Genomic DNA, 26487 nt, shown 5'->3' with positions numbered 1-26487 from the left:
ACGGAAACGGAAACGGATGCGGAAACAGAAGTGTAAATAATAATAAAAAACATATTTACAAAAATGTTTTTTTCGATAAAAACAGTTTGTATTCGTTTTTAATTTATTAAGGCATTGGATATCGGTGTCCTTTAGCCTTCAATGTATGTATTTTTACTGCGCTGCAATAAGTTAAAATACGCGTTTTTTTAATTTATTTTCAGGAAACAAAATTACACTATTTACAAATTAAAGTTCGCCAAACCACTCGTGTTGACAAACGCCAAATATATTTCTAACTATATAATTATGATGATATATTACATGGTTATCATTTATTCAAAAGTACATTTAATAACTCGTAAGTATGAAATAGTCACATTTTGCCAGTTGTCAAATTTTACATGGACAACAACTAGACAGTTTACTCCAGCAAGAGAAACTGATTGTTTCAAACAGCAGCAGAAAATATTACGCGCTTAACCTTCCTATACCCGCGCAAATGTCTGTGAGACCGACGAAACAGTTTTTCGTAAATATTTTTTTTTCCAAGAACTTTGAGAATTCGCGCTTTCTGCTAGCTGCACGATTTGGGGCTCGCTTTTGGTTAGTACGTGGCACGAAGTAGTGCGAGCAGGATTCATAGGCCTAATACGGTCTGATCGGTCTGTGACACCGACGCGGGTACACGATCAACTTTTTACGAAAGTCATATTTTTTTGTTTATGTGTATATACATGTTATTTATTTGTTTTTATGTAATGATTTGTCTTTCATTTTACTTGTTTACAACTACTATTTCGATTTATGAATTTTTAGCTTATAAATGCTTCAAAAATGAATGAAGAACGTATTCGATCGTCGTTGGAGGAAGAAAGTTCAGACTCTAATTATGATGATGAATTTGGTAGCGAAGTAGAAGAAGTTGAGAAGGTAGTCCAGCCCAAGAAGAAAAACGTAATTTTGAAGATGAAATTCAGTCTTCGGACTGAGAGAATGATTCTCAATCAGAGACAGAAGATTATGATATAGGCACAAAAGATATTACCATAGGCCACCTAGGCCTATGGTAATATTTTACAGTTTGCTGAACGTGGCAGGAATAAATTCGTTTGTTTTATATCTTTTGAATAATGCTAACAAGAAGATTAGACGCAGAATGTTTTCGGAAACACTGTCTTACGACTTATTAAATCCTCAGGCGACGAGCTCTCACTCTTTCTCTGCCAAGGACACTGAGGTTGAGGCTCAATGAAATATGCAAATAAGATGGCCCTGAATCTGCAGCTGCATCTAACAATAATAAAATTGGTCGATATGGATATTGCAAATCAAAAAAAAAATAGAAAAACACGGTACAACTGCGCCGCTTGTACCAAATATTTTTATTTAGAACATGCTGTTATGGTATGTTCTGACTGCTTTAAAAACTGTAATATGTAACTAATTTTATTTTACATTGATCTCAAAATATGTGATTTTTAAGAATTAAGAGGTATTTTATGTTTTTTTTTTTAGAATAAAGAGTTTTATGATTGTTTTTCAAGACTATACGAAAAAATGTGACTTTTTTAAGGCTGTTATGGAAATACTGATAGTCATTACAGTATTAAATAGTTTATGCTAACAATTGATATTTTTTGTTTTATTACATCCTATAGTTCCTGTAAAGTAAAAAAAATATAAACAGTATTATAGAAAAATAACCAGATAATAGGAGTCAAAGTTACGGTCTGTGACACCGTGCGCGGGTATAGGTGTTAAAACATTTGGCGCGGGTATAGGAAGGTTAAATTCACAAAATAATACGTAAACAAACAAATGCGATAAGTGCTGAAAGGCCGCGCACGGACTGCGCGACTCGCGCCGCGCATTTGGATCTCTCAGCCGTCGTAAAGTTCCGTTTTATCTCCGTTATAAAAGTTGCGGAAACAGAAGCAGAAACGGATGTTGAAAAGCACGCGGAACTTCCGCACTTGCGGAAACGGAAACAGACATCCGTTGCATCACTAGTAATTTTATATCAGGCACTTCAGTTTCCTGGCTAGCACATCACATTTAAAAATGTTTTGAAGGTTAAAAGAATCTTTTGAACTTGTTTATTGTAAGTGTAAGGTATTAGACATTAATTGTCTGTTGTTGTAATTAAAAATTTAGATTTTATTTATACAATGATATAGTCTCGATAGACCTTCGAACTAAAAATAATATGACCTGTGGAAAAGTTCGCATTATTTTCAATTCAATGTAATGATTCCGAACAGTCTGTATTCGTTTTATTAAATAAAAGTTCATAACTAAAATAAAGAAATTGTACTTGTCAGATATCTTGGCGTCTCTTAACTTTACGCGGGTCGCTGTGCAGAACACAATTTTAGGTGTAGGGCGGCGTAGCGGAACGCGGGGGGAGGGAACTGCGCATCGCATCGATGACCTTGGGCAGCCAAGATATTTGAAAAGAGCAATACTAATCTATTTCTCTTTTATTGACCACCTGTAAGTTTATTTCACTATAACCAAGGTTTGACCATACACTAAAAGTAATATTAACCCTCTGTGTTATAACAATATTATCTTTTTTTGATATCCTATATATGAATTCTAATATCTAAAACGTTGAACGCCGCGTGTATTGTATGTTACATATAGTATACATAAGTAGTAACATGGATTGGACGAAAGTGGGTCAGCTAGCAATGACGCCAGCGATAAAAGAGCCCTCGCCCGCTCATTATCAATTTTGTGCAACACGCAACGCTAAGTCTGTTCGCCTATAGCTTATTGGGACTTATTCCTCTCGTTTCGTACCTTCTAATGTTAAAATCTTTGTTGCTTAAGTGTTTATGATTCTATCATGGTATTTTTTTATTAACGTGATAAGTAAATGTTAAGATACAAATTAGCAATTATTTTACACAATTTGTTTATTTACATAATATTTGTTATGTATAATCTAGATAATAACTATAATTAACAAGTTGTTGGCCGCGACCACGTCTGCGCGGAATTAAAAAATCTTAATAATTAGCCTTTGTGTTCTTCAAGACTATGTTCTATATCTGTGCCAAGTTTCATCAAAATCCGTTGAGCCGTTCCAGAGATACCTTAAAACAAACATCCATCCATCCATCCATCTAAACATTCGCATTTATAATATTAGTAAGATCATTTATATAGTAAAACATTCCTATATAAAAATATATTTTATATGCATTATAATTGCGAATATTAATATAATAAAATCATACAATGTTTTACAGATTTGTTATGTTTTAACGCATATTCAGTGTATTTCATGTGAACATGTTTTCAAAACCATAGTGTTGCATTAGAAATGCTTTGTTGCGGCGTAAATGTGTATCGGTGATCGGCTGGCGTTGTAAACACAAATCGCTGTAGATTTATAATGCAGTACACAGACACGCAGCACGCACTGCACGCTAGCATATTGCATATACATACGTCAAGGCCGTGATATAACGCAGCCGGATGACTTGCGAGTGCAACACGGCTGTCAGTTGCATTATATTACCTCCTCTCTTTGTTATAAATTATAATTGACATATTAATTAAATATAATTGTATGTTATATGTGATTTTTTTGCTTCTTATCTTCGATATTAAACTTTTCACTTTAAAATTTTGTTAGGTAGCTATTTATTGTCTTTCTAAAGGATATGTATATAATCGTCAACATATTTGCTAAAATGGTATAATGATTTAACATATTCTAGAGAGATGGATATAACTACGACTAGTAGTTTTTAAAAAGTTTATTAGGTTTTTAATTACGATTGCGAATCTGTGATGTCACAAATTGATTTCAATGTAAAATGAAATATTCGTAAAGTTTTCTTGGGACACGGTATCAACAACATTGACCTCGGTCGCCGGCGTGACCTGGTCAATCTCGAGCATCCCTCGTGCTAATGGGGAAGTGGGTTATTATTATTGCAAGCTCGGTGCCCCCCTCACCCCGGCGGATCGACGCGACGGCCGTGGGAAAGAGTCGGGCGACTCTTTGCGCAGTATCGAGCGCCGCGCTGTGGCCACGTGCCGGCGCACCTAGCAACCACTCACTCCAGTTATGTAAAGTGAATGCGATGCTATGACGAACGACGAATGAACTCTATAAATAGCGCCCGATCCGTCCTTGAGCCGGCGCGAGTGCGAGAAACTAGGTCACGCCGAGCTGCCTCACGGCGGTGCCATACTCATCCCGCACTATAATCCAACAAACTCTGGTCTCTGCCCGCTCTATTCTTCATTATTTCCTCAGTCCCACCTCAGACCCCGCTAGGTCTCGGTAAATTACTAAACTGAATTGTCCATGAGCTCCGCACTTCCTCATTCATTAAGCGCTTTCTAGGAGCCGCAATAAACATATGTATTTCCGCCGTCACGGTCGAGCGTGGCAAAACCTCGATTTCATTCCGCCGTGCGGTATTAATATCGGGACAGATGTTCGTGTGCTCAATATGCATGCGTATTGTTTATTTTCCGCTTTGGATTTGTATAGCGACCGGTGGAAAGATGGCTCCGTATGTATAAATAGGGTTGCACCCAAATTTTGTTACCTGGCTCCGGTAATAATGGGGCTCAGTGCTTGCGTCCTCGTGCAGGTAGGGAGTCCTATATTAAATTGTTTAGAATTATAAAAGTATTCAACGAAGTACATATACGCGGCTGGCTTAAAATCGAAGATATTACTAATCTTATTTCTTTTAATTCTTAGAACGAAGTTTCTTTATGCTATTTATTTATGTAAGAAAGATTTCGATTCTTTATATTTTATCGCATGGTTCGAGATAAGCCAATATGTACTTATATTTCTGCTATAGTTGTATTCTTTGTACTAATAACTTTATCCGCCCGAGTTTTTAAGGTGAAATAATATTTGTTTACCAACAGTTATCTCCCCCAAAACTCCGCCTCGTTCTGTCACTGCGCTTATCGCAGCCAATGTTCCTGTGAAGTGACAACACGACAGCTCGTTACAAGTGATTATGTTATTCGATACGATTTCGATGTATACCGATATACACAGAATGTAAATTTAAAAGCTACGCCATATTTCGTGAAATTCATTACCCAATTTTCCTATGAAAAGATCGTAATTTTGACGTTACATAATACCATTGAGAGTTTCTAAATAAAGAAATTCCTTTAAGTTCGTCTTTGATATGGCTTCGAATGTAAGGGGAAGTCGGTGACGTTGCCAGGGTTTTGTTGCGACTTTTAAATATTGCGTGACGATTGACAATCAGTGACGGGCGGCTTTCTTCGGGCGATGAATGCAAGAAATTATATTGGGCGTATCATGGCATTGCGGTCTGCGCGGGTGAAAGCGCTCTTCGGATCGCCGGCACATGAGTGTGCCGAGTGTAGCAATGAGTGTGTGTGTCTCATTTAATTTTAGTTATCGGCATCGCGGTACACCGGACGCCACCTGTCTCGCTCCTTTGTTTCGGCTCGCAAATGTCAGCGGAGGTCATCTAAATAAAAGCGGGCGGGTAAAGGCAGGCGGCTCGGCGGCGGCGGCGGTGCGTCGTCGGTCGGTTCGTCGTTTGGTTCGGTATTGGGAGCGCGATCGCTGTCGCTGTCTAGACGTTGCGTTGCACCGTCCGATCGATTGCATGCCGAGCCTCGGACGGTCAGCGACCCCGCGGCCGCATCGGTGACGCCACGCTCCGGTGATGCGTCGCTCGATAGCTCCTTTTGTCAACGTCTTCGATCTTACTTTGACGGTCGAATCCAGAACATATTTTCTATGTCCCTGTTACCTGTTCACTACATGAATTCATCCAGCTCGGGATAAACAAGCGGTCGTATATTTTTTATAGCAATGTAATACTCTGTAAAGACTGTAACAATTTTGTCAAGCGTTCTCTTCGACAAAAGCTCTATCCATGTACTTTTTGGTTTTTATTGTAATTATAAAAACTCATTGTGATCGCGATGCGCGGTCCAATAGCGTTTATGAACATTTTATGTATGGAGCAAAAAAGGCTTTCATGCTATTTCGTTTTGTTGTGCACCTTTGGGTCAATGTTATTGTACAAGGCTTTGAGTCTTTGTTTACTGTTGAAAGAAATTGGGTGTAACAAAAAATATACAATAGTGGTTTCTTATAACTTTTGAAATAAATAGAAGAAATAAAGGAAACAGCAATTTAAATGTATGTACCTACTCCATTCAGATTGTGCTATTGTTTTCAATGAATGAATTGACGAGTAAATAAACAATGCAATCATACCGGTTTTTAAAATTACATTTATGACTTTATTAACATAAACAGAGTTACCTTAATAAATATTTAGTTCTTGGCAATCTCTACTATTGTTACTTGACTATAGGTTTTCGTAGTCTGCTATAGAGATCATATACATTCATTACACACATGACATTCATACTACATCTATACTAGTGCCTAATGAATGGCAGTTGTAAATATCTTTTGTACACGAAGTTACGCGAAGTTTGTACATACACAGCATTGAGCGAATGTAGAACATTAAAGCATTCCGTTTCAATTTCCACTTGTCCGGTAATTGGACGCCGCGGTGTTGCAATGTACTTCACAACGAAACACGGTAAACCGAGTTTCTCACTCAATGAAGACATGTTACTGTTTATCAATTGGAGAAATCCAAGTGAACAATTTAACTTCGGTAGTCTATTTAATCCTTTATTACATTTATACGTTCTTATGCGTTCATATCATCTAAGATATTTTATAGCAATTGTTGTGTGTGGCGTGGCGTACCAAAGTAAACTAAGTAATAAAAATCATCAGCGAAGGCTAACTGACTTTGTATTGGCACATAGCACTAGGCATAGTTCCAGTGATAAGTTCCATTTAGTGGTGTGGTAAGGGCGTGTTCGATGGTTGGTTTGCGGCAGGGCAACGCGGGCGCTGCAGATGGCGTTGTACGTGTCGCCGGGGTTCTCGCGCGCGGCGGACGCGCACCTGCGGCTGGCGCTCATGTTCAAGGCGCGCAGACACTGGGCCGCGGCCGCCGCGCACTTCCGCCGCGCGCGCCTCGCCCCGCACCAGGACGCCACCTTCACTCGCCTCGAGCTCAGCTTCCACGCCGCCCACCTCCTTGAAGCTAGAGGATTGCGCAAGGCCGCCAGAGATGCCTACGAGCGTCTTCTCAAGGAACCACAACTCTCTTCGTCCCTGAAAGCAGACGTGTGCAGGCAGTTAGGTGAGACAATATATTTTTAAAATATAAAACTGGCACTTAACCAAAGTCAACCTAATTTTAAGTAATGATTATTGATAGACGACACGAATTATTTTCTATTTAGCCCAAAATATACCCACGTCAGAATTATGGTTAACCTGATGTAGGCAAATTGATCAAATCCTTTGGATGCCATTGAATATTGAATGCTCTTGATAACATAAAACTCGTCTAGCCTACAAGAGTATAAAGAGGTGCTCGACCTAACGTTAATGTTTCGCCCTTGTGTAAAACGGTCGGATTGTCCTTTACAATACTTTCACCCCGGGCAACTAACGTATTTGAACTTTGGGACTTAAATATTCACATCATATTTATGCGGGGCTTATTTACGCTTATATAAAGAGCACGTACATTTGTGACGTTCATTTCACTGTAACTCTACATTTGTAAATGTCTAACAATAGATATATCCATAAATGAGCTCTTAGACTAAAAATTATACGTAAATCATTTTGTATTACGATTTTACAAGGACTTCTACTAGTTGCGTAATAAGTTTGGTCGTGCGAAAGAATTAATTACTCCATTTGACGTCCGCTTTACAAACTTAAATGTAAAAGGCTGTAGCATTCATTCAGTCCCCAGTAAGTTAAAAATGATTAACTTCAATCTGTACTAACTATAAATATCCAATGATATTAAGTGGTCTTCTCAATATAATCAGTGGATCCGGTTTATTCAATCAATATTTCTCATATTGATTTAAAATAGTCTTAATTATGTTGCCCTGTGTCAGCTGTCAAAGCGGGCCAGTAATTTTGTGCCCACTCTAGCAGATGCGAACCGAACCGAGCATGACATAATGAGAGTGTTCATAGCGCCCACCGGATCTGGTTTGCGGACAACTTTGTTGCGGATGAGAAACGAGTGACTAAGAAACTTGTTTTCTTTCATTTTTAAGAAAATTTCGCAAATGTTAGCAAGCGGGCGGAAATGAAAGCATAAGGCATCCTAAGTCAGACTGGTTTTCTTCGCAAATAGAAATAATTACCTTATTTGAAATTATCATTTTTAACAACCTTTTATCTTTTATCAAGCGGAAGGAAATGAAAGTGTATGCTATACAAAGATTCTGACTAGTTTTCTTCGCAAAAAGGATTATTTCCTTATTTAAAATTATCTCGTTTATCGGCTTTTGTTATATCCTTTTCAACACAGTTGGACTCTACATAAATTAGAGCACGAATCAACATAGACTCACAATTGAAGACTCTAGGAGGTAATGCTAAACTCTTTCGATCGATGTGTTTGTCATTAGGTTGGCTGTACCATCGATGCGTGTCACTGGGCGAGGCGCCGGCACGCGCGCGGGCCGCCGTGTGGTGCCTGCAGCGTGCTGTGGCCGCCGAGCCCGACTCCGGCGCCGGCCTCTATCTGCTAGGCCGGTGTTTCGCCGCGCAGGGCAAAGTGCATGACGCCTTCATTGCGTACAGGAACTCGGTCGAGAAGTCTGAAGGGAATGCCGATACTTGGTGCTCTATAGGGTAAGTTTGTTAACAACGGTTAGTCTAATTTTCAAGTTACTAGTCGCCAATCAATCTTATAAATGACAATTTGTTTGGTGTGCAGAGTTCTATATCAGCAGCAGAACCAGCCGATGGATGCGCTTCAGGCGTACATCTGCGCGGTGCAGCTGGACAAAGGTCACTCGGCGGCGTGGACCAACCTCGGCAGCCTGTACGAGAGTTGCCAGATGGCACGCGACGCGTTCGCCTGCTACAGTAACGGCGGGCCGGCCGCGGTGGCTGCGCACGCGCCGCTACGTCAGCGCCTCGCCTTCCTGCGCGCACACCTCGCGCACGCGCCCATGCCCTCCGTCACCGGCAAGTCAGTGCACCTCTGTATTATATACGTTCTCTCTAATACAGTAATTATAAAAAAAATGTCGTATAAATGGCTATGGCTTACATTTAATGGATGAATTAATAAATCGTCAACCACTTTTAATAATGGACCAACAAACTTGTACTATATTATATTTACATTTGTGTCACAAATGCTATCAATTAAAATTGTTTGCATCACAATAGAGTTACGTTACGTCGTATTGTATTTTATGTTGGTTATTATAGAATTACTCTCCAGTAATTTTTATTTGTAGTGTATAAATATATTTTGGAAATATCCTACAGTAATGATTTTACTTCTTATACAACATACGTAATTAACTTTCCACAAAAGAACTTATAAGGATTTATGAGGAAAATTTCTGTCGAGTGCAAAAAAACTTTTCCAGATTAAAATAAACTTACACCGATGTAATTTTTTTCCACAACTGCGTCACAGTACCGAATGAGTCCATTATATTTGCCTCGACAAAGTCCGAAATACTCGTTGAAACATCCATGACCTAAAATCATTAATTTACTGCGTGGGTATTATTAGACCTCCTTCGGGATAACTGATCAAGGTCTACTGATTAGAATTGTTTATGATTAATTAAGGCATTATTTTGACATCATAATATCTTTATAACTATAACAAAAAGTTGTTTCGGTCTAATATTTCTTAATTAACGATATTTTTTTTCTATCTTCACAGTTGTAAATAATAAAATGTAAAATATTCGGCCCATTATTACGAATAAATATAATTTGTATTTGTTTGGATTACATTTGCGTTATAATAATGTTTTTTAGTGATGGAGATTTCTTTGTCTTTGACGTTAATTAGCAATTCATTTATAAAGCTGTATCTTACAATGTTTGTTATTGTGACGCAGTGTTATCCGCCACGTTCTTTGTTCTTTTCATTGTTCTTGATATCGTTATTGTGAACGAATGCAAATGCACCGATCTTATATTGGTGACTATAAAAATGTCAACCATTTGAATGATGACCGATCTGTGTATACAAGCTTCTTGTGGCCAAATGACTCGCTTTGATTTTATTAATTTCTTTGTTTGAAAAGTTAGTACGAATTTAATTTTAAATTAATTTTATTAATGTTAAATGTTTTCGATGCTGTATAACTATTGAGTAACTTTGGATTGAGGTCACGTGAATCTATTTTTTCTATTTAGTTCAATATGGAAACCATTTATCATCTCCCTGACCTTGTCCCACTTACGTAGGGTTATTGCACCAGGCTTCCGTCCTCCAAATCAATCTGTCTGCCGTCATCTCCACTGTCACACCCTTCTTGATCGTGTCACCTTTCACGCAATCCATCCATCTCTTCCTAGACCTACTACTAGACTCTACCGATGTACCCCTCCACAATCATACTTAATATGGTAACCATTGAAGTTATTATTATTTCAAGTTAATTAACTCGGAAAATTCATTCCCATTATATTTGGTTCAAAAAGGTTATCTTTTATCGTAACAAATTCACACCATTCCAATAAGCAATTAAATGTTAATCCCTGAAGTATGTGTCAGTACTTACAGTTGTTAGTTATTTTTTTTTATTACGTGCTTGTAGCAACATTAATTAGGTAAAGCTAAAGAGGTGTTGCCTGGTTATTTTCACGTGACTACGTTTGTTGTAATCGGTCTAACACTATGATAGTCGTCCTTTCAATGCCACAAGTATATTAGTTGAATCATCAGTTTACAAGTGGCATAGCTTCCGCTGTGCCACATTCACACGCTCCAATAGGAAACTGGGTCGCTTATACGACAAGTAATTGCATTAAAGTATTTTGCCGTAAGCTTACATGAAGGTTTTATGTTTGGATAGTCTTTGTTGTACTATGGGCAGACGAATGTATAGTTCTTTTCTACTTCCTTTTATCCTAATTAAACACTGGAAAAACCTAATTATCTATCATATCTATAATCTTTAATCTTTGGAATACGTTATGAAACTATGCAGTGAGTAATAGCTGTATGATGTTTATATATGAAATGTACGTGACGATTTATCATAATAGAGTTAAATTTTCTGAAGTACGCGTCATACTTGTACTGATATATGTGTTTTATCGTAATTCCAGTAGCACATATTTATATATTTCTAGTGATTGGTTGTTGGTCAATCTTTTTAATTGACTGGTAAACACAATGTAATTGTAACTTTCACCTTTTCATGGAAACTACGTAAAAATGACGCACTGTTTTTTTTCCGGAAATGTATTTTTGTTGCATTTACCGTGTTTTGTTGCAGGCGACGTCAGTTACCGTCTATAGAGGAAGCTTGGAACTTGCCTATATCAGCGGAGATGTCATCTCGTGCGCCCAAGTCAGCGCCACCTCCATATCCTGGCAAGAGAGCGGAGGAAGCACCGCCTCTCAGCCACCAGCAGCTGCAGACGTTACAGTATCTACAGAGGAATTCACACAACCTCTCTCCACAGCAACAAGTATAACAACATGTTTCACGTAGATGTAGACGCTATTCGAAGTTATATAGTGCAAACCAAACTTTATAACAGCTCGCAATTTCTTACGAGGTGTTAATGTAAATATTAAATTAGTATTTACTTAGCGAATTGTAGAGCATTTTATCAATGCTGTAGTTGATTTCGTTATCTTTAGTAGTACAACTCGTAGTAAAAAATTATAAATGTTCTTATCAGAGAAATACTTTTCTTATCACCTTCGCGACCACATACTTACGTTGTAAAAATGTTATGACAAGAAATTATTACGTAACACATTCTGTCAATGTACTTGTTGATACTGGATTTAGGATATTTATTTTGTTTAAAGAAACTAAAATAATCTTATTTTATTAATTTTATATTATTGATGAAATTTGGCACAGATGTAGTAGAACATAGTCTGGAAAAATACATAGACTACTTGTTAAGTTTTTTTTATAATTATTAGTGGACGGAGTCGCGGGCGACAGCTTGTATTACTATATATTCATTGATAAATCGTATATTTTTAGGCGCTGATGCAACAATTACTATCACAGTACCGACTGGCGCAGGCGGCGAGAGCGCGTGCGGTTTGTATACATTTCCCTCCCATTCCCTTCCAAAATGGCGGCAGGCTTTAAATGTAAACATAAATTGTACAATATATTGCCATTTACAAAAACTTATGTTAGTTATGTTAACAGGTTACGAAGACTGAAAGTAGCGCCGGCAGCGGCGGCGAGAGCGCGGAGTCTCTCGCTGAAGATCTGCTCAAGAAGTTCTCAGACTCACAGACTGATATCAAGAAAGAACCTGCCACAAGTAAGTTTAAAGATTTTTTTTTCAGATTAGGTGACATAATTCGGACTGATGTAATTGATGGATGATAGATTGATAAGATGATGTGACGTCTAGTAATGTAGGAACAGTGTAAGGAGAAAAAAATGATCTCTTTATATTGCTAAAATGTATAATAAATGAGTATTCATTGCTGTACAAAACATTAAGTAATTTAAAACTTATTGAAAGGGAAAGAAAAAGGTACAACATAAGTATACTAAGTTAAATGTTTTTACGTTTAGATTGCACTTTTTCTTTAATAGTATTAACAACTAGACGATATAAAACGGCAATGGTCGCGGTACAGCGGATATAAAGTCGTCAAATTTGAGTGAGCAGGTGCACACATTTCCCTTTACTCGGTCTCTTTATAAGTCGATTGGTTAAGTAATGGAGCGGAAATGTGCGGGAATTAAACAGTTGACATTTATTTAATCAAGTAATAGGCATTGTGTCGAAGTTGGGTTTAGGTCAAATTGTTGTTTTTTTTTGTTGAATGCAATAATATTTTTTGTTGGTTAATTTTTTCCTTTGAACAATTTGAATGAAATTATAATTTTTTGATATTCGTGCAAAGTTGGAACGCATCGCTGCATATTTTTTTTCACGCAACAGATCAACAACCGACAAATAAACGTGAGATCCTGAGAGCTAATAAATTTCGAATTGTAATTATCATAAAAACTTTTGTTTAAATATTTAAATTATTATAATTATTTTTCTTACGTGTCGTTTAACTCAAAATAATTTAATTTTATATTTCCACAATTAATAATATCGCAGTCTGTATGTAATATAAAAAAATAATATTTCTCGAATATAAGATGTATTTTGCATAAAACGGAAAACCAATTTCAAAAATCTTTGCCTGTCCATAAATTCGCGTTTTTTCTGGGTAATCTCCGAAACGGTTGATTCGATTTTGATGGTACTATTACTGAAAGAGAGCTGATGTGCGCGGGGGTAACTTAGGCTACTTATTTCTCAACGTGCACTGACAAAGTTGCGGGCAACCACTAATTAATAAAAATGTTGATGTAATTTCTGTTGCCGGAACATATTGCCTTCATCCTCGTTCTCCTTCAAGGGACAAAGACAAGAATGTACGGTTAATCTGCGGTATAAAATAACGTTTCTAGCTGTTATATTTTAAATGTATACATTAGATTCAGTTGCTAATAACCGGCGTTGATTTTCTACTGCAAAAATAAATCCAGCTCTTAAGAGGTACTTCTGACGTCAACCGTAATTACCGCGATCTCCTACCGTATTCAAGTGTAGCTAGATTTCATCGGTTTTTTAAATGCTAAAGTGGTTGTAAGCGGGTTATAACTTCAGTAGAAATAATAATTAAGCTTGTCACAAAGTTAATATTAAAATTTCATGCTATACTAGCTGTCGCCCGCGACTCCGTCCGCGCGGAATTAAAATAAAAAAAAAATTATTAGTAGCCTGTGTTCTTCCAGACTATGATCTACATCTGTGCCAAATTTCATCAAGATCTGTTAACCCGTTCCGGAGATACTTCAAACGAACATCAACCCTTCAATCCATCTAAACATTCGCATTTATAATATTAGTAAGATTATAGCATAGTTCCGCTTTATAAATATCAATGTTTTTAGGTTTTTTTAATCTATACACATTAATTAAATTGTGTGATAGGTAATATAAAAAAAACATATTTCACACACACGATTTATTTGTGTGATAAAGAAAAAGAAATTTTAAAAATGTTTGACAAAGTCCTAAATAAAGCCTCTGCTAGAAATATACTTTAAAACCCACTGAAGGTAGGTCCTACTATCAAACTGTTTGACTCATACTGCTCCACTTAAGAACAACTTGAATGTTATACTAAGAAGAACGAATTGTAACAAATTCTTGTAAAAGATATGACTCATAAAATATCTAAGTTTAATTAAACCTACAATTAAATAATGAATCATACTTAAAAATATACCTCTTCAAATGTATTTTATGGGAATATTCAAAAAAGTTTTCCTTCCTTGTCTATTTTCAGTTTTTCCAGGCGGTTATAACGGATTATGGTCAGAGGAAAATATTAAGGGAAAATATTTACACGTGGACGTTTTTAGATTACGAGTATCCTAAATACATATGAATTTGACTATGAAATAATGAAATTTGACACATATGTAGAATATAGTCTGAAAGAACATATTGGTTACTAATAGTTTTTTTTTTAAATCGCGCAAACGGCGTCGCGGGTGACAGCATGTTATAAAATAATTATGATTTTAAATATATCTGTGATTTGTTAATCGTGTTTGTTATTTATCTATGTAATAGAGTTTTACTGTCTATCTTTGTATAAATACATATTAGTATTCCTGTAATTTAAATCAAATCAATGTCTTTGAGTACAAGAATTTCCGCAGTGGAGTTTCACGGCCACTGAATGTAGAAGACTTTTCACATCAGTGTAAACAACATCGAAACTAAATAATGTTTATTATACTTTTAGAAGTCTGATGAATGAAATGTCTTAACGGATTTTTTTTACCACATTTCATGAACCATACTTTCTCTGATGTAAATGCCAGTTGATGAGTAAGCTATCGAAACTAGTTTTTAAAAATAATTTGTCATCAATGTCACTCTGTCACAATTTGAAGTATCTACGGTCATCATGAAAACGCGTTTTTGTATGTTTTATTATATTTTAATTAGTTTTAAAGTAAAGTAAATGTAAACTATAATAAGAAAATTATTAAGCGTATAGACATATTTGTAGAATTATAAAAAGTTAAGTTACAATAGCTGTTCGGACTAAACCTCACCCGCGGTTAATACCCAGCGTACAATAGTGAAATACAAATCCTTTTTTTTTTCATATTTTGGATGCTAGAATAAATTTTTCTGTCTAGACATCTGTCTTAAGAGTATGTTGTGTTTGTGCAGCAGAGAACGGTGCTGTGGGCGGGGGCGGCGCGAACGAGGCGGTGCTCGGCGGCCGTCAGCCCGTCGTCAAGCTGGAGCCGCTCAAGACGGACCCCCTCAAGCCTCTCTCCTTCCACATCGGCATGAGCTCCAAGCAGATCCTCGACGCTTGCAAGTCAGTACCCTTAATGAACTGATGTCACAAAATTACTTAGTCAAAATTCTTTTCTTTTCCATTTCGGGTTTGAATATGTCATAGACAAGTTGTAAAGTTTGTTTTTATTTTTGTGTGCAGAGAGAATGCGGGCCCGGCGACGTCGTGGTCGGTGTTGGGAGACGGGTGCGGCGCTCCCGAGCCGCCCGCCGTTCCCGCGCCGCGCCTCTCCGCCGAGCAGCTCGCGCCGCCCGCGCCCTTCGTCTACGTCGAGTCGAAGCGCGACGCCTTCTCGCCTCAGCTGCAGGACTTCTGTCTCAAGCACCCCATCGCAGTCGTGCGCGGCCTCACCGCCGCCCTCAAGCTCGACCTCGGCCTCTTCTCCACCAAGACCCTCGTGGAGGCGTGGCCCGACCACGCGGTGGAGGTGCGCACCCAGCTCATGCAGTCCGCCGACGAGAACTGGGACCCGACGGGGCGGCGCCGCGTGTGGGCGTGCGCCAGCCACCGCTCGCACACCACCGTGCGCAAGTACGCCCAGTACCAGGCCGGCTCCTTCCAGGACTCGTTGCGCGAGGAGCGCGAGCGCGGCGCAGTCCCGCAGCACTCCGCCGGCGCGCTCTCAGACTCCGACGGCCGCGAGTCCGGCGGACCCGTCAAGCGCCGCAAGAGCGCCAGGATGCTGCGCTTCGGCACCAACGTGGACCTCTCGGACGAGCGCAAGTGGCGTCCCCAACTCACGGAGCTGCAGAAGCTGCCCGCGTTCGCGCGCGTCGCCTCGGCGGCCAACATGCTCTCGCACGTCGGCCACGTCATCCTCGGCATGAACACCGTCCAGTTGTACATGAAAGTGCCCGGAAGCCGGACGCCCGGCCACCAGGAGAACAACAATTTTTGCTCAATAAACATAAACATCGGTCCGGGAGATTGCGAGTGGTTCGGCGTACCGGACGCGTACTGGGGCGGAGTGCGCGAGCTGTGCGACCGGCACGGGCTCTCGTACCTGCACGGCTCGTGGTGGCCCGACCCGGAGGAGCTGCGCGCGCACGGCGTGCCCGTGTACAGATTCACGCAGCGGCCCGGCGACCTCGTGTGGGTGAACGCGGGCTGCGTGCACTGGGTGCAGGCCACCGGCTGGTGCAACAACATCGCCTGGAACGTGGGCCCGCTCACCGCCAGGCAGTACACGCTCGCCCTCGAGCGCTACGAGTGGAACAAGGTGCAGAACTTCAAGTCTATCGTGCCCATGGTGCACCTCACCTGGAACCTGGCGCGCAACATCCGCGTGTCGGACCCGCGGCTGCACCGCGCCATGCGCACGTGTCTCATGCAGACGCTGCGCGCCGCCGCGGGCACGCTGAACGCGGTGCGCGCGCGCGGCGTGCCCATTAGGTTCCACGGGCGCGCGCGCGGCGAGGCGTCGCACTACTGCGGCTCGTGCGAGCGCGAGGTGTGGCACGCGCTGCTGGTGCGCGAGCACGAGCGCCGGCACGTGGTGCACTGCCTGGCGTGCGCGCGCCGCGCCTCGCCCACGCTGGCCGGCTTCCTGTGTCTCGAGGAGCACCACACGGAGGAGCTGGCGCAGGTGTACGACGCGTTCACGCTGCACCGCGCCGCGCCCGCAGCAGCCGCAGCCGCAGCCGCGGTGGTGCAGACGCCGGCGCTGGTGGCCACGCCGGACTGATGGCCGGCCGCCTCCCGCCACGACTGGATCGCTTCCACACTCCCGGATCTAACGAGTGAAACTTAATGTAGGGAGCCGATTTTGAAACGCAGATCTCGTATTTATTCCGCGTTTCCGATGTATTTATATATGTATAATGTAGATTTTGCACGAATGAATCAGATAAACCGCTGGAGTACGAAGGTATCCGGCGCGAAGTTAGTAACTGTTCCTGGACGTGTCTGATATCAGCGCGAGTCGTGTCAGTCAATTATTAACGTTTTTGCAACATTTTCTTATAAAAATTTTGCACTATGACCGTAATATTTATAAGTTAGAAATAACCCATATTCACAAATCTGGTGATAATTCTGACTTCAGTTGTATCAATGCAAGTAGCGATGCTGTTCGGGCGACGTCGATGTACCTGTTTTTACTTTGTGTGAGCGTGTAATGTATTTTTAAAGAGTATGGTTTTATTTCAACTATAATAATATTTAGCTGTTTGTTGTTTTGTATCTATACAAATGAGTCCATATGTACAATCAATTGTAAAAACAAATGTCATTGATATTTCAGTAACAGTTAAATTATTAAACACTAGACTTCCGTTTTGTATTTTTCGTATTTGACCAAACTGAAATATTTGAGCGATAGTTTACGACATATATTTTTACAACACGACTTGAATATGAAAATGTCATTGTGATGTTACTATATTTTTTGGTGATAAAACGTAATTTTTATAATGAAATAAATTGTAAAGTTTACTCTCTCCGTCACTTTTGTGAGGGATTATGATAAATTGGTAGCGTCAATTTTATTGACTCTATACTTTTACTGATCAGGTATAAGTGTGTTTATTGGCGGTGGCGCCATCTTAAATAGGTGATAGATTAATAATTAAGCATACCTACTGAAAGGTGGCCGTGGTTTAAATGGATGTAGATGATTTAAGAAGGGTCAGATCTTGACAGAGTGCTATGAATTCTCAACAGCAGCAAGTCAGATCTTGGAGTGGTGAGATCACTTAACATATGGTGATCAGTTCGCGCTATTTTAGCCAAATTAATAGAAAGAATGTTAACAGGTCGATGCTTTAGGTCTCAAGTGCTCAGGTGTTCAAATGTGTTTATTTTTGTATAGAAAGGTATTTATTTATTTTTTATTTGTCATCGTGACGTGTTTAGTTCGATTCGATTTTTAGTACATTTTAGCAAATAATAGAAGTGTTAAGGCACGGATTGAGATCCTGCGTTTTAGGAGGGTCTGGTGTATAGTGCTGCTGTGTCCCAAAGAATGTTATACACGTAGACGATTTTAGTATTGGAAAGGGTCCGAACACTGTATTTACATTTCAGTATGCAATGTCACACGCTTGGGATCTGAAAAATTATTATTAATTCTAGAAATTATAAAATGTTCATAGTTTCGAGAAACGAGTGTCACGTAACATATTTAGGAAATTGTTATTTGCTTGGATAACAATCCATCGTTAATGCGATAGGATTACTATTCCAAAAAATATCTAGTAAAAATTGTATTGAACTCGAAACTAGTACATTTTGTGTCGCGAGACTTTCAATCGGTGTCATCACACTCGTTAAGAGAATTAGGCATAATAATTGTTTTTTTTTTTTGGATCGGTGTAATTTGGATAGTAGGAATAGGCTTTGGGTTGGCAGTAAGCGGCTCGAACGGTTCTCTTGACACAATTTGTTGGTTCTCTTGGAAGTTTAATGTATTTGTTGTGAGATTACAAATGTTGAATGTATTAATTTTCGGTGTCGAGGAACGTTCCTGCCGCTGCGGGCGCTGCGGGCGGCTGCGGGCGGCGGCGAGCGGACATGTTGGACTCGAATTTTATGTAGTAAATACAATTTGTATTTTATAAGTAACGAAACATCACTGCCATGTATGACCTTACTGTTTATATTGTAATATTACATTTTTTTTTATTAAATAATTAAGTATCGACTTATTTTTCATTTGATTGTTTCATTCGTCAAAATGCCCATCCTTTTCCCTTCTCTGTCATACACTAGGGTTAGTAAACGCTTAGAACAATTAATTCGTTTCTCAAACTCAAATACTTGCACAAAACATTATTTTTATTTCGTCAAAGAAAATTAGAGAAGACTATATTTTATCTAGTAATTTTGGTCTCGGAAACTAATTATAAAATGACTCAGTATTTTCGAAAACCCAAATATAGTCTTACCTCAGTGTTAAATAATAAAAAAAAATCTTTTTAATTAAAATATTTTATTGATCTTTATTTCATCAATATAATTTGCATATCTGTATAAACTAGCCAAGGTTTAACTTTGTGCTTATCACATACTAAATTATTTTTAATTTAGTCAAATCGAATTAGCGATTACCATAAAAATTAATTTGTTAAAGCATTTAAAAATGACACAATAATTGCTTAAACATAATGATAATGGTAGGAATAGATACAAGATTTCTATAGAATAAGCAGTCTCATACTAAAAGAAAACTTAAATTGTGATGTCTTATAATCTAGTATAAACATTTTTTTACATATGGAAATTAAATATTAAGTAAGCTTTATTAGCACCTATTCGTTTCAAATCTAACAATTAAATTGCCGCATTAAGAATCATTTTATAGTTACTAAGTCAACAAATTAGTAACCACTTATAGAAGACGATGTTAATGTACACAGAGAGCTTCATAAAAATATATTTGAATAAAAACCACATTGGAATGAATTATTATAAAAAAATAATAATATAAAATAGTTGTAAAACATTCTGCCTCTACAGCAAGATAAGGAATTTGGTATAAAATTGCACAGAAATATTTAAAGCTTTTATAAATCTTAGATTCATTAAATACTCAATTCCTGCGTAACTTTAAAAAAAATACATTTTATTAACTTTACCTTATGATGCCAATACCTTCTAATGGTTTTGAAATTAGAACAAAAAAAAAAAGATTTATTAAAAAAAAATGTGAGACGCCTGGCAGATGTGAAACATCGTGTGTGTACAAGTAATATGCATAAAATATTAAATATTATAATTAAATAAATAAATAATGATAATGATAACGATAATGATAATAGTGATAATGATGATAATAATGACAATGACGATAATGATGATGATAATAATAATAATATATATACATATATATGTATACTTTAATGTAGCGTGGCGACCCGTCGCCACGGCAAGCGTCGCCACGCCAACAATTCGGTTTACAAATGATCCTATAGATGTTTCACATCAAAAACTTTATATAGTATAAGTGAACTTGTCCACAACTAATGAAATAACAGTAAGCTTAAAATATATATTTGCTTAAAATATATATTGTCTTCAAAACTGTTATGTAGCTTTTACCCTTCATTGTGCCATAATTCTGCAATTAATTCCTCCACAATCTTCAATTGCACTAACTTAGATGTTTCATTCAAGTTATTTGACATGTCATACGGAGAGTTTTCACTGTAGCAACATATATACGAAAGTAATTTATTTTATTTAGATTGATAGGAATTAAAATATTATTTTCTACATGTTTGCAACACTGGAAACTCATGAATATGCTAAACAGATGAGTTATTTTTTATTTTAATGTTATCTAATTCTTAAATTACTTTATTCTTTATTTGACACTTACTTTTTCAAATTTACTGATGAAAATAACTGATTTTATTCAAAATTATCGATTATTTATCTTAGAAATACATCGAACGTGAGCAAACAATAACAAATAACTACGGTAGAGTATAAACGTCTTTGTTTTACAATGTAGTACATACATTCACATACCAAGGTCAGACTGTAAGCATTACATTACCTCAAAGTACAATGTGCTACTAAATGCTTATACTAGTACCATGGGTGTGCTTTCGGGACTTATATTAGGGACGGGGCGGGATACGGGGGTGAAGCGGTACACTCAGGGGCATAATACGGGGGTGAAGCGGTACACTCAGGGGCATAATACGGGGGTGAAGCGGTACACTCAGGGGCATAATACGGGGGTGAAGCGGTACACTCAGGGGCATAATACGGGGGTGAAGCGGTACACTCAGGGGCATAACACGGGGGTGAAGCGGTACACTCAGGGGCATAATACGGGGGTGAAGCGGTACACTCAGGGGCATAATACGGGGGTGAAGCGGTACACTCAGGGGCATAACACGGGGGTGAAGCGGTACACTCAGGGGCATAACACGGGGGTGAAGCGGTACACTCAGGGGCATAACACGGGGGTGAAGCGGTACACTCAGGGGCATAATACGGGGGTGAAGCGGTACACTCAGGGGCATAATACGGGGGTGAAGCGGTACACTCAGGGGCATAACACGGGGGTGAAGCGGTACACTCAGGGGCATAATACGGGGGTGAAGCGGTACACTCAGGGGCATAACACGGGGGTGAAGCGGTACACTCAGGGGCATAATACGGGGGTGAAGCGGTACACTCAGGGGCATAATACGGGGGTGAAGCGGTACACTCAGGGGCATAATACGGGGGTGAAGCGGTACACTCAGGGGCATAACACGGGGGTGAAGCGGTACACTCAGGGGCATAATACGGGGGTGAAGCGGTACACTCAGGGGCATAATACGGGGGTGAAGCGGTACACTCAGGGGCATAATACGGGGGTGAAGCGGTACACTCAGGGGCATAACACGGGGGTGAAGCGGTACACTCAGGGGCATAATACGGGGGTGAAGCGGTACACTCAGGGGCATAATACGGGGGTGAAGCGGTACACTCAGGGGCATAACACGGGGGTGAAGCGGTACACTCAGGGGCATAACACGGGGGTGAAGCGGTACACTCAGGGGCATAATACGGGGGTGAAGCGGTACACTCAGGGGCATAATACGGGGGTGAAGCGGTACACTCAGGGGCATAATACGGGGGTGAAGCGGTACACTCAGGGGCATAACACGGGGGTGAAGCGGTACACTCAGGGGCATAATACGGGGGTGAAGCGGTACACTCAGGGGCATAATACGGGGGTGAAGCGGTACACTCAGGGGTCGGGGCGCGGCACGGGGCGGCGCAGCAGCAGCGCGGAGTCAGCAGACACGATGGGCAGCTCGTTGCTGCAGTGGAAGTTGATCAGGTGCGGCACGCTCTCGAATATACGGTCTTTCGTTCGTACCTAAAAAATGTTAGGAATATGATATAAATGTTGTAATTTACTCTTTATAGATCGAAAGATGGCTGAGCTTCTGTATTAAAAAAATAACTATCCTTTTTCCCTTATATAACATATACTTACGACTCCATTGGGGTCGACGAGCAGGAGGTGCTTGTGGTGTCCGCGTCGTGCGCCCGTCAGTACAAACTGTCCGGGGCACGCCGCTGACTCCCGCACCAGGAACTCCCCGTCCTCCACAACCAGCTACACAACACAACAAATTATAAACACAGATACCATACAATCTCAATAGACACAGCAACTTTCAGCAAACAAATGTATTTAAACCATGTGTAAGACTGCAAACAATTAGAATATTTTGAACAAAAGGTAGTTTAATACGAAATTCTTAACAAACCTTTTCGGCTGTTGTCCTGGATATGGGTCCATGGAACCAGGGCTCGGCGGCGAGCAGTGCGGCCTGCGCGGCACTCGACAGCGGCTCGCCCGTCGCCTCCGACACCGGTATGCCCGGCCCCAACACCGACCCCGCCCCCGCCCCGCCGCACGACCATGACGGCGACGACGACGATGGTGACGTCATCGGCGCAGCTGTGAATGGCTCTGAAATATTTTTTTTATTAAAACCACGAGGGAAGGACTTATCTTTATAAATATAGTAAGACGTGCGAGTTCTGAAGTATGGTGATATTGTAAAAAAATTGATGGTAATTGTTTAGCTCAGATAGAACATACAGAAGACAAACGTGAAATGGAAGTAATTCCGCGTTGATGACTGTGCGTGCAACCTAATTTTAGTCAATGTTCCCTTTCCACGCTTTTTTTATAAGGAAATGATGAGAATAAGGAGGGTATCTATAATATATCTATAATATTTTCTTCTAATGCGTTCCCTTCTTCGTTGATTAAAGGCAAGCAATACATCTGCAATTGTAGATGTGTATGGGTAGCGGTCGCTTCGCTATTACGGTGAATTTAGGAGGCTGCTTATAATATAAAAAAGCTAAGGGTTACGAGGTTTTTAAACAATTATAACAGCATATTGTTATTGAAAAGATGACGTGTGACTTACGCATATCAAATATATCAGTGTTGTGATTGGGCAGCAGCGCGGTGGGCGGAGTGCGCGGCGGCGGAGTCTGGTTCACGTAGTGCCGCACACTCTCCTCACAACTGAAATACATACATACAACTATTTTGTTTGTAGGCTCCTCTTTACTGCTATACAAAACAAAGAAACATTAAAGTAAAAAACATATGGTAAGCCTTTTTGAAAATATAAAGCAATCATAAATTGGATCCGAAATATACTACAATGTGAATCGAAAAATTATAGGTAGAAATGGAAGAATTTGTAATTTCCACCGGTATGCTGGAGTATACTTACGAGGATATTGGCGCGAGGGAGGCGAGGGAGGCTAGCGGCGGCGGAGGGGGGTGTCGGTAGGAGGGCGTGGCCTCGGGAGGGATCTTGTCGGGTAAGTCGTTATAGTAGTCGCGCTCCTCCAACACGACCCCGCTTGCGCCCTTCACCGCTTCTTCCGTGCACAGCGCACGAGAACCGTTTACGTTCACCCTGGAATCATGAACATTTAAATATATAAAAACAAATTAACATTTTAATTGTGTTATTTCAATGTAATAAAATGTACAATACTATTAAATCACTAACGCAGGGAGGTGATAATGATACACAGCTCAGCTCACTATACGTCCCCACTCAGGGGCTAGGAACCTACCCCAAGTTAGGGGTGTCTAGGCCATAGTCAACCACGCTGGCCCAGTGCGGGTTGACTTTTCACATATCATTGAATTACTTTGCAGATATGTGCAGGTTGCATCACGATGTTTTCCTAACCGTAAGAACTAAATCGAGTAGAAAATCACATTGATACATGACGGGATTCGAACCCAGAACCTGCACATTTACAAGTCAAGAGCTTAACCCCTGAGCTACCAACACTCCTTTAACCGACGATACAAAACTACAACAATTTAAAATATTCAATGTATCACAATTTCATTCAAGTTTACAAATTGTTTTCCCGTCCAAATATGCAGTCATCATTGTCATCAGAATAGGAAAAATTTCACACTCATTCAATATTGAGAAATTAATCAATATAATAAAAGTTATTAGAATGGAATTCATACTTATATGGAAGCATTGTTTTCATTCTAAAATTATTTGTTTGTATGATATAAGGTACAATACAAATGTAATTAAAGAATGTAACAATTTAATAGTTCTTGTGAAATATGCAACTATTTTAAATGCACATGCCACCTTTTGTAAACTAGCATTGGTTGTAAGTTATCTTTTTTACAAAATGCTTGTTAATCTGTTTCTGACCTCCTATGCTATAGGAAATGATTATTGTAGTCTACACCAGAGTGTCATTTATGCAATAAGTTGGACTTTTTTTGTAATTAGCACATTCAATGCTACTATGATTTTCACGTACTAATATTAAACTTAACATTCAATCTTCTCCAATAAATAAATATAACACTGAAATCTCTTCCATGGATATGATGACTAACTACGTCTTGTGACACTACGGAATAATTGCATGATTCAATTCTAAGAATATTTTGGACAACCAGATAATAAAGAAATTGGTTAGCTATGAAAAAGAAATAATTTCGAGTTTTACTTACGATGAAGGTTTTGTTAAAAACTCTTTGAACCGCAACTCAAATGCTTGTCCGACAGTAGAAATTACATCTTGGGCCAACATGCCACCACATTCTAGTACATAACAAGCTCTCCACTCGGTGGGTGGCGCTGTCTTCGCTACATATGCAACAAAGTCCAATGAATCAGAATCACCGCCAGAAGCAAACGATACCCTCGGCATATCATGACGTGCGATTGTTTCTCCACCTTCAAGAGCAGCTATGGTTATAGCTTTTGAAGATATTGTAAGGGCAACATTTGAACCGGAATGTGACATCCGTGGCTTGGCGGCCAGTGCACAGGCTGCAGCTTGGCTAATTCGACGTTTTTTATCAGCTGATCTTAGACCTGCTGCAGCACAAACTCGGGCAATACATTCCCTGCAAGCAAATGTGTCATAATAACTTTGTGTTTGCTACTGTTAGTCAATTTGCTGTACTTAAGACAAGTGCAATATTTCTAAGATTTAATTTTTATATTTTAATTTTATGTTTCATAACTTACTGTCAAGGAATGGAATTGATAATAAAAGCTGAAGAACAAATGACAGTACAAACAGACCTCTATAAAAAAAAAAATTAAAAAGCTTCTCACATTTATTCAAAATTAAATGTGTTCCTGCAAGCATTACTTACTTTGCAACTTGAGATCTTGTATCGAAATCCAATTTTTTCATCGACGTTAATACTTCCATACATCCTATGTACTGCAACAAAGAGGCAAGGATTAAATAACTATTTTGCGTATCTTTTTAGATGGAAAAGAAATTAACCAGGGCTTTAAAATAAAAAAAATATTCTAATAACTTACTCTGACAGCATAAGTTATTCCATCTGTGGCGAGGATCGAGTCTGGATGTAGCCATCCTCTTGCCGGCTTCGCAACAAAAGAATTTTCAGCCATTTCAAAAAAGGTGCGGCGTGATCTTACAAATAATTACACTTCTATAGGCCAGTACTTCACACTTCAACTATTTCTAGTTATTCTACGTACACTTTCATTATGATTCAGATCATTGATTGGGAATGTAATTTAGTATATAGATAGCGTTATATATTAAAATAGTTTACATGGTTTGAAAATGAGGCGCCATTATATAATCAATACACAAAATTTGTACATTTTTAAAGTTAAGTCGATAAACAAATACTTATTTATGTCCGTAAAAAGAAATTTTTCCTTCATAAAACTTGTAACTTTTTAATTTTTGACAGTTCCGTGTACAAGCACAGACTGACAAAGACTAATGTCAAAGAGCATATTAAATAAAGTAATACAATGACTAATAGTGATGTGACTTGTAATAAAAATACCTGAATTGGAATCGGACTCACAAAATTATTATAATACCTGAGGCTCCTCAGCGCCAATGAAACCTAGAATTTATCTTAAATTCGCCATGGATTTCAACTAAAGAATTATTGTTAAGGTGTCAAACGACTCGATCCTAGAAGAGCTTAAAGTCACTAAAAGCCTCTCCACGGTATGCCTCAGCCGCATGCTGGAATATTTCGGTCACGTCGCTAGAAGATCCCCCGAAAACCTAG

At 39.3% G+C, this 26487-nt stretch overlaps 2 protein-coding genes across 4 annotated transcripts in view; one reads left to right on the top strand and one right to left on the bottom strand.

The window, feature by feature from the left end:
• The window catches only part of LOC106714422 (lysine-specific demethylase 6A), a 33977-nt gene extending 16362 nt beyond the window's left edge, over positions 1-17615 (top strand). For all 3 annotated transcript variants that reach the window (XM_014507467.2, XM_014507468.2, XM_014507469.2), the window contains 8 exons: positions 6883-7190; positions 8491-8716; positions 8802-9059; positions 11344-11539; positions 12073-12132; positions 12247-12364; positions 15308-15461; positions 15582-17615. In XM_014507467.2, the coding sequence (XP_014362953.2) occupies positions 6883-7190; positions 8491-8716; positions 8802-9059; positions 11344-11539; positions 12073-12132; positions 12247-12364; positions 15308-15461; positions 15582-17124 (2863 nt within the window). In that variant the 3' untranslated portion in view covers positions 17125-17615. The remainder of the gene's footprint in view (positions 1-6882; positions 7191-8490; positions 8717-8801; positions 9060-11343; positions 11540-12072; positions 12133-12246; positions 12365-15307; positions 15462-15581) is intronic.
• A 4423-nt stretch (positions 17616-22038) lies between these two features.
• Positions 22039-26153, bottom strand: LOC106714389 (SHC-transforming protein 1). The gene is made up of 8 exons (XM_045683122.1): positions 25751-26153; positions 25576-25646; positions 24922-25320; positions 23648-23836; positions 23333-23433; positions 22658-22863; positions 22381-22503; positions 22039-22260 (listed from the first exon to the last, which is right to left on the bottom strand). Exons 1-8 carry the CDS (start codon positions 25841-25843, stop codon positions 22129-22131), a joined length of 1314 nt encoding a protein of 437 aa, XP_045539078.1. The 5' UTR covers positions 25844-26153; the 3' UTR covers positions 22039-22128.
• Between the last annotated feature and the right edge of the window lie 334 nt (positions 26154-26487).

Source organism: Papilio machaon, chromosome 2 (genome assembly GCF_912999745.1).
Source record: "Papilio machaon chromosome 2, ilPapMach1.1, whole genome shotgun sequence".
Classification (NCBI taxonomy): Eukaryota; Metazoa; Arthropoda; class Insecta; order Lepidoptera; family Papilionidae; genus Papilio; species Papilio machaon.
Note: the sequence above shows the minus strand (reverse complement) of the source record. Positions and strands in the feature narration are given on the sequence as shown.

Bases quoted from the DNA above. Each gene is read 5' to 3' on its own strand.
- LOC106714389 (XM_045683122.1), bottom strand. From the start codon at position 25,843: ATGGCTGAAAATTCTTTTGTTGCGAAGCCGGCAAGAGGATGGCTACAT. The intron at 23,837-24,921 runs GTAAGTAAAACT...TCATGATTCCAG, and splicing joins TTTTTAACAAAACCTTCATC to GGTGAACGTAAACGGTTCTC. The intron at 22,864-23,332 runs GTAAGTCACACG...AAAATATTTCAG, and splicing joins CACTGATATATTTGATATGC to AGCCATTCACAGCTGCGCCG.